Here is a 21,531-nt window from a genome sequence, read left to right on the forward strand (position 1 = left end):
GGACTATTATAGGGAACATGGGTGTCATTTCAGACTCAACTCCAGTCAAAAGTAGTGCACAATATAGAATATAGGATGTGATAGGATACTCAGCTCTGGTCAAAGGTAGTGCTCTACAGAGGGATATCATTTGACACTGGGCTTGTGATGGAGGACATACTTCCTGCAAAGAGCCTTCATGTCACCCAGCCAGCTGGTCCTTTGGAGTGTGTGCTCCGGTCGGGCCTCGATAGCACCCCTCTTTGGCTCTTTCACCACGAACAGCAGCAATACCACCGCTACCAGTCCTAATGCAGGAGTCACCTGGGGGACGACGACACCATTTTAAATGGCATAATTGATGTAACTAAAACATGGACACATTGAATTTAAGAGTCAGATGAAAGGTACCACCATGCTTATATGCATGTTTGTATTACAGAGTATTATTCCCTTTATGGTTGAGAGTGCATGTATTTAGAGTAACGTTTGTGTTGAGAGGTATAATATCCAAAAGCTCAGGGATTAGTTAACTCACCCGCAGGGCCCAATGCCAGTCCCCTGCCAAGTCATCAACCTTTGACCCCACGATGTAGCCCAGACCACTGAGGAAGGAAGGACAATGGAACAAACATTCACCACACATTTCACTCCTCCTATCACATAAGCCAAGACAGATAACAAAGATGGACACAGATGTATTCATTACTATGTTCTATTATGTTCCATGACCTCACCTGCCCACTGGAATGGCAAAATAGAAGACAGAGAGCATCTGCGTCCTCCTCTCCTTGATATACAGGTCAGCGATGATGGTTGGGGCGATAGTGGAGTAACTGGCCTCCCCAACCCCCACCAGGCCACGCGTCAACAACAGGAGCCAGAAATACTGACAGGAGGAATGTGGGAGAGGAGGAAGGAGAGAGGGGGAAGAAAAGAACATGCCTTCAGGTTAAGATTTAACTTTAATTTAAAATTAGGGGAACCTATTGAGACCAGGGGCTCATTTTTCAATGGTGCCCTGAGGACAACACATTCAACACAAACATTAAAAATATTAAAACAATAAAAAATAAATGCAGGTACATTTTTCAACAACACAATACATATTTTTTTAACCCCCTTTCTCTCCCCAATTTCTTGATATCCAATTGCGATCTTGTATTATCGCTGCAACTCCCCAAAGGGCTCAGGAGAGGCGAAGGTCGAGTCCTCTGAAACATGACCCACCAAACCACGCTTCTTAACACCCACCCACTTAACCCGGAGGCCAGCAGTACCAATGTTTCGGAGGAAACACCATTCAACTGGACTAAAAGTCGAAGTCAGCCTGCAGGTGCCCAGCCCACCACAAGGAGTCGCTAGAGCGCAATGAGCAAAGTAAAGACCCCCAGGCCAAACTCTCCCCTAGCCCAGACGACGCTGGGCCAATTGTGGGCGAACTATGGGACTCACGGTCATGGCCGGTTCTGACACAGCCTGGGATCGAACCCGGGTTTGTAGTGATGCCTTAAACACTGTGTTGCAGTGCCTAAGACCACTGCTCCATTTTTTACATTTAAAAATGGCATTCTTATTTAACATATTCAACATTAAACTCAAACTGCCACCAGGGAATCAAGATGCAGGTTATTCAAAAAATGGGCAGCATTAAAACTGAAGACGAATTTACATAATTCGGTGGAGACGGGAGCTTTAAAATGTACTCAAGCTTTACTCTAGCTCACATCTCTTCACACAAGGACAGACAGGCAGACAGAGAGAGCTTAGGAGTTGCCACACACACAGACGGATAGTTTGATGTCAATTCCTATACACTGTATGAGAACCGGGTTTTGGAACTAGAGGTCTTCACATGTCCAAAAAGTTGGATTCATCCCGAAATGGATCGGTGGCTTTCCCACCCGACCAAATAAGCATACATTTATTTTACAAAAACGGAGACCCCTTCCGAATGGACCAAAGGTCAATCGGAGCCATTCTGAAAAGTACTGAGGAAAACAGGCACATGCTGGTTTGGATCCGAGAGAAAGAAATCTCCAACTGGGCGCAGTCAGCACCATCAATAAACAAGCAATATTGGCCAAACCACCCACAGTTACATGTCCTTAAACTGCCTAAAACAAATTACAAAACAATTTGTTGTGTTTCGACATATTCCAAACTTTATAGTCCATTATTTTTTACTTTCCTGAAACAATAGTAGTCTACCTCACGGGTCGGAGATTTGAGCAATAGATGCATCTGGCCATTGCATGCATATAGACCTAGGTGTTCACAGTACTATATATTTAAAAAATTTATATATTTAAAAAATAAATATATTTAAATATTTAAAAATATGAATTTATATTATTTAAAGGAGCCAAGCTTAGGCTTAGCCCTAGAGAGACCGGGAGAAAGAGAGAGTCAAATGGCTACAACTCCCTATACAGATATATGCGTACAGGAGGCTAATTCGTTCATTTTCGATCCGAATCTATTTTATAGAATTACATTATTCGATTATAGGAGTAACTCTGGAAGGCCTAAAACATTCCTCATCTCAAGGTCAACTTTCAGTCAGTGTCTGTGCGCACTGCCTTCATAGGCCTGCTGTAGCTAAGCCTAATAATAGCCATACCACACCTTCACAATAGGTGCTTAACTTTATTAGGGTAATATCAAAAGTAAGTTAAGTCACTCTTTATAGGGTAAATATGAACAGGTTATTATGTGGCATTCAATGAATTACCAACAAAAGGCGATCGCCTACGGTAGGTCTACCTCTCTGGCTCTCCCTTTCTCTCAGCAGCAGGCGCACGTGCGCGCAGGGAGTAGGCGCGAATTCATCTGTAGGCTATGAAAGACATCTCGGCCAGCTACAATGTTATTTATTGCTATTTCAACAACAAAAAATACAAAATTAAATCGGAAACCCAGGTGTGTATAGCCAACCTGCCCCTCGGAAGCATAGTCTAACTGACGTTACAAGGGTAATCAGGAAATTAGGGAGAGATTTTTTTTTTTTAAGGATTTCTTTTAAAGAAGAGATTTTTAATAAAAGAATAATGGAGTAACGTTAACCTTTTCAATGCTAGTTAAGGATACTATAGGTCACGTTTCACATTGGATTTATTAACTACAAAAAGGTAAGACGTGTTTTTATTTCTAATTTCTGGTGCTGCTCTGCAAAAAAAAAAAAAAAAAAAAAAAAAAAAAAAAATACGGAAAGGAATGATATAAACCGTAACTTTTTTAGGGTTCAACCCGGTTTTATTTTGCTGGTCGGAAAAGTAGATCGGAACCCAAAATATAATGATTATGTTCAGAACTAAACGATTGGGAAATCATTTTGGCTCCAACCCCTGCTGAAAATGATAGTTAGGAAGTGTCCCTCACTTCTTTGGGCGTGTAGGAGCTGGCGAGTGTCACGATGGACCAGAAGCCTATGCCCACACTCATGATCATCTTCCTGTTGTACCTGTCGCCCAGGTAACCAAAGACAGGAGCCAGGAACATGTAGCTGCAAATGAAGACTGTTTGGAGCAGCCCTGACTTCCCATCATTGATCCCAAAGTACTGCTCAATGTCAGGCAGAACACCTAAACAAGACAGAGACAAAGCTGTGTTTTACAACATATGAGAAATGACTTATCCAAATAATATCTTGTGGTTATGATAGTCTAATACAACATGCTTTTTAGGAGTGGCATATGCTTCCGTAGCAAACAGATTCATGATTGTTCTTTGTGTGAAATTATCATAATATACACACGACCGTTCAAATGTTTGGGGTCACTTAGCACATTTTCTGTCCATTAAAATAACATCAAATTGATCAGAAATATAGTGTAGACATTGTTAATGTTGTAAATGACTATTGTAGCTGGAAACGGCTGGTTTTTAATGAAATATCTACATAGGCCCATTATCAGCAACCATCACTCCTGTGTTCCAGTGGCACGTTGTGTTAGCTAATCCAAGTTTATCATTTTAAAAGGCTAATTGATCATTAGAAAACCATTTTGCAATTATGTTAGCACAGCTGAAAATTGTTGTTCTATTAAAGCAGCATAAAACTGGACTTCTTTAGACTAGTTGAGTATCTGGAGCATCAGCATTTGTGGGTTCAATTACAAGCTTAAAATGGCTAGAAACAAAGAACTTTCTTCTGAAACTCGTCAGTCTATTCTTGTTGAGAATTTAAGGCTATTCCATGCGAGACATTGTCAAGAAACTGAAGATCTGATACAACTCTGTGTACTAGTCCCTTCACAGAACAGCGCAAACTGTCTCTAACCAGAATAGAAAGAGGAGTGGGAGGCCCTGGTGCAAAACCGAGCAAGAGGACAAGTATATTAAAGTGTCTAGTTTGACGCCTCACAAGTCCTTTACTGTTAGCTTCATTAAATAGTACCCTTCAAAACACTACTCTCAACGTCAACAGTGAAGAGGCGACTCCGGGATGCTGGCCTTCTAGGCAGAGTTCCTCTGTCCAGTGTCTGTTCTTTTGCCCAGCTTAATCTTTTATTTGCCAGTCTGATATATGTATTTTTCTTTGCAACTCTGCCTAAACCTCACCCTGTAAAGTTTCAACTGAAATTGTCCAAGATGAATTAGCTAGCTAGCTTTATAAACAGTGCAGACAATTCCAGTCGGGCTAGCTAGATGAATTATATAGCCAACATTTATATTGATGCTGTTTACAATAACCAAAGTGAAACCATGACGTATGACAGGATTGGATGTTGTATGCAATTTCAATGTTGTTTGAGTTGCTTTGTGTGTCAGCAAATTTGTTTGAGATAATCTCACTACAACACTGCTTGACATAGGCGTTTTCAAAAGAACCGCCAGTCAAGGTGAGCTCCCCGCCTACAGCCGACTAGCTCCCCGCCCACTCAGTCTCTATCAGACCTCCTTGTAGTTTGACATGAGAGAAAAACTACTTTAAAAAAAAATACTAATCAAATCTGGGGAAAATATTATGACTGATGTTTAAGTCACACATAAGGCTATTTTACATGGGAATCACATTGACTGTTTGGGGGCTTTAAAGGTGAGGATCTATTTCTAAACACTTATGATATGTAGCTCCCCTTTAAAGAAATGTTAGGTGAGCGTTGGGTTAGGTAAATGTTGGTGTAACATTAGATTGTCAATACCAGCCACAGTGAACCTGTCCATGTAGTTGAGCAGGTTGATGAAACACAGGACAATAACAGTGAACACCGCTCTCAAGCTGGACACTCCGCTGGCTGGCTCTTCTTCCCGGCGCTGGCTAGGCCCCGCACCAGGCTCTTCTGAACCCTCTGCCTCGCTGTCATCGGAGAAGAAGGGCGTGGTGTCCGAGGTGGGGTCGGCTAGAGACATCACAGCTGCTGGAGAGATCAAGGAAGGAAACAGAATGACGAGGAGGTCATTTTGGGTCAACAAAGTAGGCACCTTGAGTTAAATTGAAGTCATGTGCAAAGAGTTCTGGCAAAAATAAAGGAGAGGGGAAATAAGAGGAAAAAAACCTAAATGAATGGCAGACACACAAATTGCATTTCAAAAGTGTGTCATTGTAAAACCAAAGCTAATTTGAGTGGTGTGGTTGTGTTATTTGGCTAAAGGGAAAGTAATGTCATTTAGAGCCAGGGGAACAAGCCAGTCAGAGATAATGTGGGAGAAGGGGGGAGTATAGCGATGTAGTCTTGTGATGTAAGTCAACGAAACTAGCTTACTGTCATGTGAACATGGACTGCACGTGTCTGAATGTGCGTGTGTCTGTGTGCGCAGTGTTAAGACTGAGTGTGCATTTGTATCAGCATTTGTTTCAGCAAGAATTGACTCTTTTTTTAGAAAGAGTACACGAGGAAACCCATGTAATAAAAGATACCATAGATAGAACCATGAGTTACGACTTGAGTCTGGTTTCTGTATAGTTTTCCCCATTTCCTCAAGTGTTTTTTAACGTCAGACAAAGACGAACTCCAGCTGGTCACCAGACTGTCGGGTCAAGTTGGGCTGACAGGCAGGCTAATACACGAACATCCTCTTCAAAACAACAAGCTAAACTGTGCATAATTAACCACAAAACTCTGTCTAGAGTAGAGGGTTAAAATGCATCGTCTGTTTACAGATGGCTAAATAAAATACTTAGCAAGTTAAACTAGATAATATCACCGACTGTTTACACGCACGCACGCACACACACAGTGATTGCAAGAAATAATGGATGTTCTTTCAATTATGGTTGACTATATTAATTTGATCTAGTTTCAGCAGGGTTCCATTGTTTTTGTAAGGTTGCAGAAGTAGACATGTAGTTAACGTTAGTTAAGTTAGCTGGCTATCGTTACGTGATTGCTGGACAGCAAATTATGTAGCTAGCTATTCCGACCCTATAGTCATGGGACGTTGATTGGTTAGCTTGTTGCTAGCAACCAGTGGCACCGTAAACAATTACCAATCGCCTTGTTAGCTGGCCAGCTAGCTACAAAACTAAAGCTACCTAACATATTTGGTCAGTCATCAATGTCAGTACGCTAGCTAGTTAATAATATGTAACAATTGTATTCCCTAACTAGCAGCCCAGTAGTGTAATCATACCGACCCTCGTATACTTTGTAACATATGTCCATAATAGCTTTGTGGCTGTGTGAGTCAAAGCTACTTTTTGTCATTGATTACCTGGTCAACGCAGTGATGAGTCGGGATTGATGCGTCTTCGCGAATTTATATCTGTCTCGGGTCCTGTGTTGATTTCAGATCTGCTCTGGGGATTTGTGGCATTAGCTAAAAACACACCAGCGTCAACATTTCTGAAAAACTGGTCGGACAGAGGTAAACCGCTGTTTTTGTGAGGCGCAACTAGGCACTCTTAATCATCGCGGCGCAGCCATGTTGAAATTGTATCCAACTTCCGCCCCTTACTCACATGACTTATTACAACACCACCTCCATTGGAAATCGACCAACAATGAAACTGATACCAGAGACTGAACACTAAATAGATAGCAAAACCAAAATACATTTCATTGGCAAATAGTAAAAGTAAATAGTTTAATAATACATCCACAAAGAAAGAACCAGTGGAGGCAGCAACAGGAAGGTAGAGGGGGGCCAGGGGAGATTGGGCCAGGTATGTCCAGGTGTCAGGCCAGAGTGTCATCAGTTACGGTCCAACGCTTCGATCATACCGACAGTCTCAGGGCCTCCGGAAAGGGAGAAAGAGAAAATATGCGGGTTAGTGAGAGCATGGCTAAGACCATAGTACACCACATGCACTGGGGTTAGATAATTATCAATAGTGTTGATGTGGACACTGGATCATCTGACTAACACACACAAACAACCTGTTCAACCTCGCTGTGATACTGTAGGCCTACTTATGTTACTTCAATGAGTCAATTCAGGTAGCATTCAATGTTTTGTTAACCATGGCAATCAGCATTGTAAATAAAGAGATGTGCAGAAAGATAATCAGCCTCGTCTGTGGATCCTTTCCCATTAATGTACGATTCATGTCAGCCAGGCCCAGCTTTTCAAAGATACAGCATTTTTATTTAAAGCTCTCGTTGAGTCTGTTGCTTCAGTCCTTGATTAGTTTTCACTTATTATTACCTGGTAAATAAGCAGGTAACCACAAGGAGAATAAGGCTAGGAAAAAGTCCATGTCAGCCAAGCCCATCTTTTTAAAGAAACACAATTTATTTCCATCTTTATTTGAGCAAAATAAGTTGTGATCACAAGAAAATCTTAACAATTCGGGTAAAGAGCGGCAGTCAGGCAGACAAATCTGAATGTTCGATTACAAAGTGAGAACAATTAGTTTCCCTTGCTGTTATATGGCTGCTACTTATAAATACTATAACAGTAAATTAATAGATGACATTCACTGCTATAAACCTGTCTCCAATATAATCGCATAGTTTACACAGACCCAGCGCGGACCTTTGACAAATACATCTGTGTGAAAAGGCGTCCCATGGTGTTTTTTTTTTAATCAACAATCTATTCCAAACACTGGTGGTAACCATATAATCCCAATAATGTAGGTAGCCTAACTACTATGATGCCCCCCTCTGGTATGTCCTATTGTAAAATGTCTGGGACTGGTTGTTGTTTCACTGTTAATAGGTAAAATATTTGAGTGGTTAAGTCAAAGATTAAATTAACTGCAATACACTGGTCTGAAATATTTTAGCATAACTAGGCTACATACTAGGCATAACCACAAGAGGCATTTCTCCATACTAAAACATGTCACGGTGAAACATGCCTAGCTCAGCTCACTGGGGCATGATTACGGAACGCTCTTTGAAATAAGTGCCCGTATTGTCATATACCAACGGATTGAGTTCTCACCACACCAGTGTACAGGTCCATTTAAAATCAATTCAGACAACATTACAGTGCATTCATTTGAACAGAGACATTTTTATTTCAAAATCGGTTCAAAACACATCTTGTAAATAAACAATCATAAATTGACAGTGGCAATATTGAAGAGTCTTACTTGGACCAAGTGCAGTAAGTGCATCTTAAAAGAACATTGCACTGGGACATCTTTCTATCCTTTTTTTGTTTGTTGTGTCCATCGCATATACAACTAAATCTTCTATGACAGGGGTTCTCAAACATTTCCTTGGGGACCTCCAGCCGTTTCATGTATTTTAACTATATCAGCTAACACACCTGATTAAAATGGTTAACTAATCAAGTCCTTGGCTAGGTGAATCAGGTGAGTTAGTATAGGGCTACAACACAATTTTGAAACGTCTGGGGATCCCAGAGAGGTTTGAAAACCACAGCTCTATGAAAATACCACAGGTGTTTACACCCACACCTCAATGACATCACCGTCCTCCATGTCCAACTGGGAGGGCGTCTGGCTGTGGACGACCTTTGACCCGTCAAACTGGAAGCGCACCTTGCGTCTGGCATCCACGGACATACTGGACACATACTGGGAGAGAATGGAGCCCAGGGGGGCATCCTGAGGAAGAGAGTGAGGGAGGGAGCAAGAGAAGAATGAGAGATGCAAGAGAAGGGTAAAATGAGAGTAAGGGAATTAGGATGAACTGTGTTCCTTCTATTCTTTATGAACAGTTGAGAAGAAAAGGTGAGTTTAAGACCAAGGCTGTACTCCAAACAGCTTTGTTCCCTCTGCCCTTGAACCTTACACCTTTGTGCTCAACCCCCAATTCTTAATTGTGAGAAACGTTGGATAATGCTCACTTTGTGTAGGGAATATTCCTGTGCTGAGCCTTTCTCCTTGGCCTGCAGTCGCACAGTGAGCATGTCACCACTTTGCTCAGACTCGTGTTTATCATCTGCTGCTATGACAACACAGTCTGACAGAAGGGAGGGCAAAGTTAAAACAACAGCACAGAAAAGAGGGTTTGTGATCAAACATTGAGAGTGGAGTTGCTGCCTTAAATTATGAAGCATTACATTAGAACACTGTTTCTCAACTTGTAGCTGTAAAAATGAAATAAAATTATACTCCAGTCTGAACTTAAACGACTTAAATCAGCTAGAAAGTATGTAGAAATGATAATGAATTTAAAAATCTATATATAATTCAATCTCAGATTATTCTTTTTTTCAATATAGAGCTATTAGCAGCACTATTTTGGTAGATTTTTGAGTCTCAAACCAGTTTATTATCATTCTTCATCAAGACTATGGTCAACATTTTATCATTGACAATGAAACAGGTGGGAATGTTGTTCCCTTGTCATAAAATTGCTACATTTACATACAATATAGCATAAAAATTGTTTTCCAGATTTGGCGACTATAGCATTTCATCGTTTAGTGTAGAAAGCAATCTAGCACAAAAGCACTCTTTTACGCAATGCTAATATTGGGTTGTGACTCAGACAACCTGGTTCAATTTGTTTCCCGAGGCAACACCAGTTGTGAACCACTGCATTAGAAGGTGAGGTGCGACACTTTCCCCATTGTAACGACTGTGTGAGACATCCAAGTGTGCATCCCACTAATGTACGCCACTATGAGTCATCTCACCTATGATGTCAGCGATGCCCAGGCCCAGCTCATTGGCTGTGGAGTGGACAGGAAGCTCTATGTCTCTCCTCAGTAACAGGATGCGGGAGGGCGGTACTTTGAGCTTGACTGACAGCTGCTCCACCGCTTTGCTCAGAGGCACCGTCTGGGAATGAAGAGCCTCAAGTTAGGAACTAGAAGAAACTTCCAGTGTACTTGTGTAGTAGCGGTGGCTCACTTAGCTAAGCTAACGTGATGATGCGTAACCTTGCCTGACACCAGAAAACTTGTGTTAGCGCCCCGAGTTAATAACGCCAAAGGCTTTAGCTTAGTAGGCTTTGAGAGTCTTGTGGCGCACAGGATTAAAAAGCAGTCACACTCATCACAATGCACCACATCCGGCTGTAACTGATCTCAGTTCTGGCACACTCACAAGTCTCCTGATTCTTGCAATAAAAATTACACTGTCACCAAGGTAACAGTTTTCCTAATTGAATTTCATAACTATACTGAACAAAAATATAAACACAACATGCAACAATTTCAACAATTTTACTGAGTTACAGTTCACTTAAGGACATTAGTCAATTTAAATAAATTAACTAAGCCCTAAACTATGGATTTCCCGACTGGGTAGGGGTGCAGCCATTGGGTTGGCCTGGAAGGGCATAGGCACACCCACTTTAGAGCCAGGCCCACCCACTGTCGAACTATGTCCAGTCAATCAGAATGAGTGTTTCCCCACAAAAGGCCTTTATTACAGACAGAAATTCTCCTCAGTTTCATCAGCTGTCCGGGTGGCTGATCTCAGACAATCCCACAGGTGAAGAAGCCAGATGTGAAGGTCCTGGGCTGGCATGTTTACACATGGTCTGTGGTTGGGAGGTTTGTTTGACATACTGCCAAATTCGCTAAAACAAAGTTGGAGGCAGCTTATGGTAGAGAAATTAACATTACATTATCTGGCAAAAGCTCTGGTGGACATTCCTGCAGTCAGCATGCCAATTGCACACTCCCTCAAAGCTTGAGACATCTGTGGCATTGTGTTGTATGACAAAATCACACATTGGCTTTTTATTGCCCCCAGCACAAAGTGCACCTGTGTAATGATCATGCTGTTTAATCAGCTTCTTGATATGCCACACCTGTCAGGTGGATGGATTCTCTTGGCAAAGGAGAAAAGTTCACTAACAGGGATGTACACAAATTTGTGTACAACATTTGAGAGAAATAAGCTTTTTGTGCATATGAAACAATTCTGGGATCTTTTGGGACGAACACTCTACATGTTGCATTTATATTTTTGTTCAGCATACATTCAGCCTGAATTGAACACAAAAGCCCTCTTTGATCCTCTAGATGAAGTCTCTGTTAAAGGAGATTTTTAGTCCAGGAATAGATTTACTCTGAATCTGGCCCCTAGAAGTTAATGTCCAAAACCGACCCTGGACCATCAGTTAATGACAACCTACATCTTTAACCTGAATCACGACACACTCACTTGAGCATCACTATGACACAACAGGAAGTGGTGCTCTTCCTGATTCTTACAGTTAACACAGGGATCTTGTAGAGGTCTGTCCGGCTGCGGAACTTGAGGGCGATCTCTCTGGATGTCAGGGGGCTGTGGTCTCGGGAGGGGGCGAGGGGCTGGCTCCTGGGCCGGGAGTTTGGGGACATGAGGATGATATCATCATCGTCGTACTCCGTGAGAGGAGGGGAGTGGCAGCCGCGGCGTCCAGACCGCTCCTTGGCCTCGGGAGAGAGGAGAGAGCCCACAGCCTTTAGCTTTCTGTTGATCTCTCTGAGAGTGAGAGAAAGAGAGAGCCACCGGGGACAGGCGTAGAGAGACCGATAAAGTGACTGGTGATGATATTGTAATTGCATTACTGAAAGGGCATTGTATTTCTGTCTCGGACATAGACAAAACATCAACTCACAGAATCTTTCGATTGGCCCGATTGGATACTTTGACAAAAGGGCTGCCTGGAGGTGGGGGTGGAGAGGGGGAACGGATGTCTACCCTGAGAGAGAGAGAGCATTTTAGAGGGGGGGGGGTTACTACACTAAGAATTGTGAGCCGCTCTGGCTCGCACAAGCCAAAGCTCATGCAAGGCTACTTACTTAAACTAAGAATTTGTTAAAGGTGCACTACGCAGAAATCGGCCACTATATCCTGGTTGCTAAAATTAGAATTAGTTTGCCTAATTTCAGTTTGTGTGACAAAATAAGCAAGTATAGTGTAGAGAATCATTGTACCATCTAAACCGCTGTGAAATATCTTTTCCATAACCAAAAATATTTTCAGCGGTTTGAAGTTGGTGTGCAAAACTGAAAGTAAAAAAAAAAAACTTAAGAACAGGGAGCATAGAAATAGCACACATAGAACAGATTTAGTGCTTCTTAGACTTGCTTTCCATGAAAATGACAGCTCTAGAACACACATTTACATGTGAATTTGGTCAAGTCTCCAAAAAAGTTAAATATTTCAGCTTTAAAATTATACTTGAAATATTGTACATAAATACAAATTAAATACACTACTGCCACCTTCTGGTTGCCTGGGGTAGTACAAAAACATGCTACATATACAGTAAACACAGTAAATGAAAGCAGGGCAGAGTACACCTTTAGCAACAAGTAACTCACGGATCTTTGTCCTCTGGCTCAGACTCATCGTCTGAGTCATTCAAGGTAATGATGATTGGCTTCTTTTTCTTTGAGGGTGGAGACTTGGCCCACAAACTGACCTCCTCTGCATTGTCACCTAGGCAGAAAAATCAAATTTGGGTGGGCATAATTTGTGGAACGTTCCAACAGGAATCTGTTCCAAAAACTTTGTAAATAACAAGGTTGTCAAACAATAACGCATAGAAAGTTGTATAGCGGCCGAATAAGATACCGGGTAGGGAGTGGGCTATTTCATAAAGTTTTTACTCACCACATTTATTCTGAAAAATGTCTATGGACAAACATTAAGAATAAGCTACGTGGTGAGTTGATGCCTATTCGGCAGCTCGTTAGCGAGGTGAATTGATCATGCTACTTGGTTGGCAACCTTGCAACCTTTGTAACAGAATCTTGTTGGAACGTTCCAGAAATTACACCCACCCATCAAACTCCATGTTCAGTTCAACAGACAGGAATTGAACAGCAATTAACTAGTAGCAGAACAGACCTCTGTCAGTCCGTCCGTAGTTCATACCTGCGTTAACATCACAGGCGAAGAGAGTTGGATTCAGCTGTAAGCTGCTGTTCACCTACAAACATAAATACAAAATGACCCGTATTTGGTAATGAAATAGATTTTACAAATAGCCCAGCCCTGTTGCATTGGCAAGGCAAAACATCTGTGTGGGAGTTTTGCAATTGTTCATCTGCAGCAGTTGATGTACATATACAAATATGTGTGTGGATGGGATCAATCTACTTTGATACACTCAGGCAACACACTGATACAGAGAATCACAGACACATAGACTTTGCCAGTCAATAAAATCATTAAAGCAAATTTAAATAGAATTGACCATGCCAGTAGCAGAGTAGTAAATAACTTCACACCATAGAATTTGAATAATTAAATAGGAACAGGAATATGACTCATTTAATAGGATCTCTATGGGCCACACCTTGTTCGAGTAGATAGGCACGGTGGTAATAGACGAGGGGTCGATGATACGACGCCGTTTGGGTTGAGGCTTCACGGGGGCGGTCGACTCAAGGTCGCTGTCACTGTCAGAATTCTGAACGAAGGGAGGGGGGAGATCACACACACACACACACACACACACACACACACACACACACACACACACACGCAGTAAACTTTGATCAATGCCTTACATGCTGAATTAACGTAACTGTAAGTTGGATAAACTTGTAAACATTTGACAAACTAGCAAACTTTCATCGATGACACCATACACCCTTCAAATTAAAATATGGACCTCGAAGCCTCTTGCTTTTTTTCTCCATTCTTCCCATCTAATCAGCGACTGATATGGGTGCAATTCATTATCAGGTAGAACAGAAAACAAAGCAGTAGTCCGGACCTCGTGAGGTAAGATTTGAATACCCCTGCCATACACCAACCATCTCACTCAGCATGTCTAGTTTGATCCGCCCAAAAACAGCCGGTTGGGGGCGGCTGGCTTGGTTAGAATTTAGCATTAACATAGCATATTATGCACGCAAATGATAAAAATAAACATTGACGCTAGCAGCACAAGTAAACCTAGCTATCTTATGCTAGCACAGATCGCGCTATTGTTTTAGCTAGCTGTCTACTCGAGTAAAGACTCGTTTGCATACTTTTGTGCTAGATTGCTTTCTACACTAAACGAGCTTATCGGTGATAACTTTTCTTTTGGACGTCCTGGAAAATATTTACCACTTCAGCCATTGTTTCCCTCCAATGTGATGATTTCACCAACCAATCGCAGTGTTTTCTGGGGGGAGGTTGTGACCTCATTCTGGACCAATCATCTCTGGGAAGAAGACGTGGTCGTAGCTTTTCTAAACCCAGGGACGCGTCATCGCATGTCACAGAGTTTCTAAACCCATAGGCGCAATATTGCAAGACTTCTGGGAACGCTTACGAAACAGACCAAACAAACTAGGCCGGGGTATGAGAAGTCCATAAGATAGGTGAAAAGTTCTTCCTGAGTTGTTCGTTTTCTCAAAATCTAAAGGCCCAACCTAGATTCGAGCCAATGTCCTAGGTAGTTGAACATGTTATCAGCGGTGGAAAAATTACCCAATTGTCATACTTGATAGGAAATTACTCAAAAGTGAAAGTCACCCAGTAACATACTACTTGAGAAAAAGTCTAAAAGTATTTGGTTTTAAGTAAACTTAAGTATCAGAAGTAAATGTAATTGAAAAAAATGTACTTAAGTATCTAAAGTAATAAGTATACATAATTTCCCGAGTGTCTTTTTTATTATTTAACCTTTATTTAACAAGGCAAGTCAGTTTAAGAACAAATTCTTATTTACAATGACGGCCTACCCTGGCCAAACCCGGCAAAAGACCTCCTGCGGATAAAACATAAAAAATGTATCAAATATAAATATAGGACAAAACACACACACGACGAGAGAGACAACACAACACTACATAAAGAGAGACCTAAGACAAAAACATAGCAAGGCAGCAACATATGACAACACAGCATGTTAGCAACATAACAACATCATGGTAGCAACACAACATGGTAGTATCACAAAACATGGTACAAATATTATTGGGGTCAGACAACAGCACAAAGGGCAAGAAGGTAGAGACAATAATACATCACACAAAGCAGCCACAAATGTCAGTAAGTGTCCATGATTGAGTCTTTGAATGAAGAGATTGAGATAAAACTGCTCAGTTTGAGTGTTTGTTGCAGCTCCTTCCAGTCGCTAGCTGAAGCGACCTAGGGATGTGTGTGCTTTGGGGACCTTTAACAGAACGTGACTGGCAGAACGGGTGTTGTATGTGGTGGATGAGGGCTGCAGTAGATCTCTCAGACAGGGAGGAGTGAGGCCTAAGAGGTTTTTATAAATAAGCATCAACCAGTGGAGTGGGTTTTGCGACGGGTATACAGAGGTAACCAGTTTACAGAGGAGTATAGAGTGCAGTGATGTGTCCTATAAGGAGGTGGCAAATCTGATGGCCGAATGGTAAAGAACATCTAGCCGCTCAAGAGCACCTTTACCTGCCGATCTATAAATTATGTCTCTGTAATCTAGCATGGGAAGGATGGTCATCTGAATCAGGGTTAGTTTGGCGTTAGTTAGTTTTTTGGTGAAGAAGGAGCCATTACGATAGAGGAAACCAAGTCTAGATGTAACTTTAGCCTGCAGCTTTATATGTGCTGAGAGAAGGACAGTGTACCATCTAGCCATTCTTCCAAGTATTTGTATGAGGTGACTACCTCAAGCTCTAAACCCTCAGAGGTAGTAATCACACCGGTGGGGAGAGGGGCATTCTTCTTACCAAACCCCAGGACTTTTGTTTGGAGGTGTTCAGAACAAGGTGAAGGGTAGAGAAAGCTTGTTGGACACTAAGAAAGCTTTGTTGTAGAGCATTTAACACAAAATCCGGGGAGGGGCCAGCTGAGTATAAGACTGTATCATCTGCATATAAATTGATGAGAGAGCTTCCTACTGCCTGAGCTATGTTGTTGATGTAAACTAAGAAGAGCGTGGAGCCTATGATCAAGCCTTGGGGTACTCCCTTGGTGATAGGTTTTCTGACTTTATACACTGCATTCTTTGAGAGAGGTAGTTAGCAAACCAGGCCGAAGACCCCTCAGAGACACCAATACTCCTTAGCCGGCCCACAAGAATGGAATGGTCTACCGATTCAAAAAGCTTTGGCCAAGTCAATAAAATTAGCAGCACAACATTGCTTAGAATCAAGTGCAATGGTGACATCATTGAGGACCTTTAAGGTTGCAGTGACACATCCATTACCTGAGCGGAAACCAGATTGCAGGTCTAAGGCACTGCATCTCCGTGCTAGAGGCTTCACTACAGACCCTGGTTCGATTCCAGGCTGTATCACAACCGGCCATGATTGGGAGTCCCAAAGGGCGGCGCACATTTGGCCCAGAGTCGTCCGGGTTACCATTTGGCCGGGGAAGGCCGTCATTGTAAATAAGAATTGATTCTTAATTGACTTGCCTAGTTAAATAAAGGTTCAATAAAAATAAAATAAATACATTTCAAATTACTTATATTAAGCAAACCAGATGGCACAATTGTTCGTGTTTTTAAAATTTACGGATAGCCAGGGGCACACTCCAACACTCAGACATTATTCAGAAACAAAGCATTTGTGTTTAGTGAGTCGCCAAATCAGAGGCAGTATAGATGACCAGGGATATTCTCTTGATAAGTGTGTGAATTGGTCCATTTCTGCTAAGCATTCAAAATATAACGAGTACTTTTGGGTGTCAGGGAAAATGTATGGAGTAAGAAGTACATTGTTTTCTTTAGGAATGTAAGTGAAGTAAAAGTTGTCAAAAAATATAAATAGTAAAGTACAGATACCCCCAAAACTACTTAAGTAGTACTTTAAAGCAGGGTCATAACTTTCACTGGGGACATGTCCCCCCCACATTCCGAAATTGCATTTTTGTCCCTCCTAATTTTGTCATTGTGATACAAAACGAGGCAACGGTGTGGTGTAGGACCATGCGGACGCCTCCGAGTGGTCGGGTAGGCTGTTTGGAGTAATAATTATGTAATAACTATGTCCCCCCTACTTTTAAAACCAAAGTTGCGCCCCTGCTTTAAAGTATTTTTTACATAAAGTACTTTACACCACCGCATGTTATTACTCCAACCTCGTGAAATGTGCAAACTGACATTTTTGTCAAAAACAACTTTATATAGAAGGAGTGCCATTGATTTGAAGGCCTGCACATGCTCAGTTTGGCACGAGACGATCGCTAGACCTGTCGTGTTTCTATGCATGAGCTTTGCTAGCCAACGTCGCTATGACATTGCCTACAAATGTGCTTCTTTATGCTGTACTGTCTTTTGTTCTGTTCTGGGCCTGGTTTCCGAAAAACATCTTAGGGCTAAGTTAATCGTTAGAACTATCCTATGGTTCTAATTAGGCTAATTAAGATGCTTCATCTTAGAACCAAATGATGTGCTTGCTTTCAGGGGCAAAGGAAAAACACTACTATATTTCATCTTCAATCATTTAAGAAAAATGATTGATTTCATTAAAGAGATTGAACAGTCTACTCTATATTCTAACAATATGGTTGTACAAGATTTGTGTAAATCTTAAACCCAGCCCCTTGTGTAAACCCAGCCACTCACCACTCGTTAGTAAATCCAACAAAATGTTAAAAACACTTTTCATGTGTGCCCAAATAGAGCTCAGTATTTATGCTGCAATAGTTTAAGTGTCGGGGGACTAGGGTCAGTCTGTTATATCTGGAGTATTTCCCCTGTCTTATCCGGTGTCCTGTGTGAATTTAAGTACGCTCCCTCTAATTATCTCTCTCTCCTTTTCTCTCTTTCTCCTTCTCTCACTTCTCTTGGAGGACCTGAGCCTTAGGACCATGACTCAGGACTACCTGACCTGTTGACTCCTTGCTGTCCCCAGTCCACCTCGTCATGCTGCTCCAGTTTCAACTGTTCTGCCTGCAGCCATGGAACCCTGACCTGTTCACTGGATGTGCTACCTTGTCCCGGACCTGCTGTTTTGGACTCTCTCTCTACCGCACCTGCTGTCTCTAACTCTGAATGATCGGCTATGAAAAGCCAACTGACATTTACCCGAGGTGCTGACCTGTTGCACCCTCTACAACCACTGTGATTATTATTATCTGACCCTGCTGGTCATCTATGAACATTTGAACATCTTGGCCATGTTCTGTTATAATCTCCACCCAGCACAGCCAGAAGAGAACTGGCCACCCCTCAGAGCCTGGTTCCTCTCTTAAGATTCTTCTTAGGTTACAGCCTTTCTAGGGAGTTTTTCCTAGCCACCGTACTTCTACATCTGCATTGCTTGCTGTTTGGGGTTTTAGGCTGGGTCTCTGTACAGCACTTTGTGACATTGGCTGATGTAAAAAAGGGCTTTATAAATACATTTGATTGATTGATATACACGACCGTTCAAAAGTTTGGGGTCACTTCGAAATTTCATTGTTTTTGAAAGAAAGTGATTTTTTTTGTCCATTTAAAATAACATCAAATTGATCATAAATACAGTGTAGACATTGTACATTACTATAGTAGCTGGAAACGACTGATTTTTAATGGAATATCTATATAGGCGTACAGAGGCCAATTATTAGAATACATCACTCCTATGTTCCAATGGCACGTTGTATTAGCTAATCCAAGATGATCATTTTAAAAGGCCAATTGTCATTTGAAAACCCTTTTGCAATTATGTTCGCACAGCTGATAAATGTTGTTCTGATTATAGAAGCAATAAAACTGGCCTTCTTCAGACTAGTTGAGTATCTGGAGCATCAGCATTTGTAGGTTCGATAACAGGCTCAAAATGGCCAGAAACAAAGAAATTTCTTCTGAAACTTGTCAGTCTATTCTTGTTCTGAGAAATGAAGGCTATTTCATGTAAGAAATTGCCAAGGAACCGAATATCCCGTACAACGCTGTGACTACTCCCTTCACTGAACAGCGCAAACTGTCTCTAACCAGAATAGAAAGAGGAGTGGGAGGCCCCGGTGCACAACTGAGCAAGAGGACAAGTATATTAGTGTCTAGTTTGAGAAACAGACGCCTCACAAGTCCTCAACTGGCAGCTTCATTAAATAGTACCTGCAAAACACCAGTCTCAATGCCAACAGTGAAGAGGCGACTCCGGAAAATGTCTAATTGACCCCAAACTTTTGAACGGTAGTGTGTGTGTGTGTGTGTGTGTGTGTGTGTGTGTGTGTGTATTTGTATACAGTTGAAGTCTGAAGTTTACATACACTTAGGTTGGAGTCATTAAAACTTGTTTTTCAACCACTACACAAATTTCTTGTTAACAAACTATAGTTTTGACAAGTCGGTTAGGACATCTACTTTGTGAATGGCACAAGTAATTTTCCAACAATTGTTTACAGACTGATTATTTCATTTATAATTCACCGTATCACAATTCCAGTTGGTCAAAAGTTTACATACACTAAGTTGACTGTGCCTTTAAACAGCTTGGAAAATTCCAGAAAATGTCATTGCTTTAGAAGCTTCTGATAGGCTAATTGACATAATTTGAGTCAATTGGAGGTGTACCTGTGGATGTATTTCAAGGCCGACCTTCAAACTCAGTGCCCTTTTGCTTGACATCATGGGAAAATCAAAAGAAATCAGGCAAGACCTCAGAAAAAAATGGTAGACCTCCACAAGTCTGGTTCATCCTTGGGAGCAATTTCCAAATGCCTGAAGGTACCACGTTCATCTGTACAAACAAAACAAACGCAGCTGTCATACTGCTCAGGAAGGAGACGCATTCTGTCTAACTAGAGATGAGTGTACTTTGGTCCGAAAAGTGCAAATCAATCCCAGAACAATGTGAAGATGTGAAGATACTGGAGGAAACAGTTACGAAAGTATCTATATCCACAGTAAAACAAGTCTTATATTGACATAACCTGAAAGGCCGCTCAGCAAGGAAGAAGCCACTGCTCCAAAACCGCTATAAAAAAGCCAGACTACGTTTTGCAACTGCACATGGGGACAAAGATCGTACTTTTTGGAGAAATGTGGCCAAACAGAAACAATTTTGCCATAATGACCATCGTTATGTTTGGAGGAAAAGGGGGGGAAGGCGTGCAAGCCGAAGAACATTATCCCAACCGTGAAGCACGGGGGTGGCAGCATCATGTTGTGTGGGTGCTTTGCTGCAAGAGGGACTGGTGCTCTTCACAAAATAGATGGCGTCATGAGGCAGGAAAATTATGTGGATATATTGAAGCAATCTCAAGACATCAGTCAGGAAGTTAAAGCTTGGTCACAAATGGGTCTTCCAAATGGTCAATGACCATACTTTCAAAGTTGTGGCAAAATGGCTTAAGGACAACAAAGTCAAGGTATTGGAGTGGCCATCACAAAGCCCTGACCTCAATCCTATAGAAAATGTGTGGGCAGAAGGGAAAAAGCGTGTGCGAGCAAGGAGGCCTACAAACCTGACTCAGTTACAACAGCTCTGTCAGGAGGAATGGGCCAAAGTTCACCCAACTTATTATGGGAAGCTTGTTAAAGGCTACCCAAAACGTTTGACCCAAGTTAAACAATTTAAAGGCAATGCTACCAAATACTAATTGAGTGTATGTAAACTTCTGGCCTACTGGGAATGTGATGAAAGTAAAAGCTGAAATAAATCATTATCTCTACTATTATTCTGACATTTCACATTCTTAAAATAAAGTGGTTATCCTAACTGACCTAAGACAGGGAATTTTTATTAGGATTAAATGTCAGGAATTGTGAAATACTGAGTTTAAATGTATTTGGCTAAGGTGTATGTAAACCTCCGACTTCAACTGTATGTAAACTCAGCAAAAAAATAAACATCCCTTTTTCAGGACCCTGTCTTTCAAAGATAATTCGTAAAAATAACTTCACAGATCTTTGTTGTAAAGGGTTTAAACAATGCTTGTTCAATGAACCATAAACAATTAATGAACATGCACCTGTGGAATGGTCGTTAAGACACTAACAGCTTACAGACGGTAGGAAATTAAGGTCACAGTTATGAAAACTTAGGACACTAAAGAGGCATTTCTACTGACTCTGGAAAAAATCAAAAGAAAGATGCCCAGGGTCCCTGCTCATCTGCGTGAACATGCCTTAGCATGCTGCAAGAAGGCATGAGGACTGCAGATGTGGCCAGGGCAATAAATTGCAATGTCTGTACTGTGAGACGCCTAAGACAGCACTACAGGGAGACCAGATGGGCAGCTGATTGTCCTCGTAATGGCACACCACGTGTAACAACACCTTCACAGGATCAGTACATCTGAACAGCACACTTGCGGGACAGGTACAGGGTGGCAACAACTGCCCAAGTTACACCAGGAATGCACAATCCCTCCATCAGTCCTCA

General features: G+C 41.6%; 2 protein-coding genes across 6 annotated transcripts in view; both read right to left on the minus strand.

Annotated features, from left to right (window-relative positions):
* LOC112251268 (protein spinster homolog 1-like) overlaps positions 1 to 6,881 on the minus strand; it is a 32,158-nt gene extending 25,277 nt beyond the window's left edge. For 2 of the 5 annotated variants that reach the window (XM_042327234.1, XM_042327236.1), the window contains exons 1-6: positions 6,637 to 6,879; positions 5,127 to 5,342; positions 3,361 to 3,563; positions 717 to 868; positions 518 to 584; positions 161 to 303 (exon numbers count right to left, since the gene is read on the minus strand). In XM_042327234.1, the coding sequence (XP_042183168.1) occupies positions 161 to 303; positions 518 to 584; positions 717 to 868; positions 3,361 to 3,563; positions 5,127 to 5,334 (773 nt within the window). In that variant the 5' untranslated portion in view covers positions 5,335 to 5,342; positions 6,637 to 6,879. Of the gene's footprint in view, positions 1 to 160; positions 304 to 517; positions 585 to 716; positions 869 to 3,360; positions 3,564 to 5,126; positions 5,343 to 6,636 lie in introns of all 5 variants that reach the window. The other 3 variants (XR_006084137.1, XM_042327235.1, XM_042327237.1) reach the window with 3 other exon arrangements.
* Positions 6,882 to 8,365: 1,484 nt separating this feature from the next.
* On the minus strand, positions 8,366 to 14,503 carry LOC112251312 (nuclear factor of activated T cells 2 interacting protein). The gene is made up of 9 exons (XM_024422240.2): positions 14,351 to 14,503; positions 13,590 to 13,703; positions 13,166 to 13,220; positions 12,610 to 12,727; positions 11,901 to 11,984; positions 11,512 to 11,764; positions 9,982 to 10,126; positions 9,187 to 9,302; positions 8,366 to 8,944 (listed from the first exon to the last, which is right to left on the minus strand). Exons 1-9 carry the CDS (start codon positions 14,429 to 14,431, stop codon positions 8,783 to 8,785), a joined length of 1,128 nt encoding a protein of 375 aa, XP_024278008.1. The 5' UTR covers positions 14,432 to 14,503; the 3' UTR covers positions 8,366 to 8,782.
* Between the last annotated feature and the right edge of the window lie 7,028 nt (positions 14,504 to 21,531).

The sequence above is a fragment of the Oncorhynchus tshawytscha genome, linkage group LG09 (assembly GCF_018296145.1).
Source record: "Oncorhynchus tshawytscha isolate Ot180627B linkage group LG09, Otsh_v2.0, whole genome shotgun sequence".
Taxonomy (NCBI): Eukaryota; Metazoa; Chordata; class Actinopteri; order Salmoniformes; family Salmonidae; genus Oncorhynchus; species Oncorhynchus tshawytscha.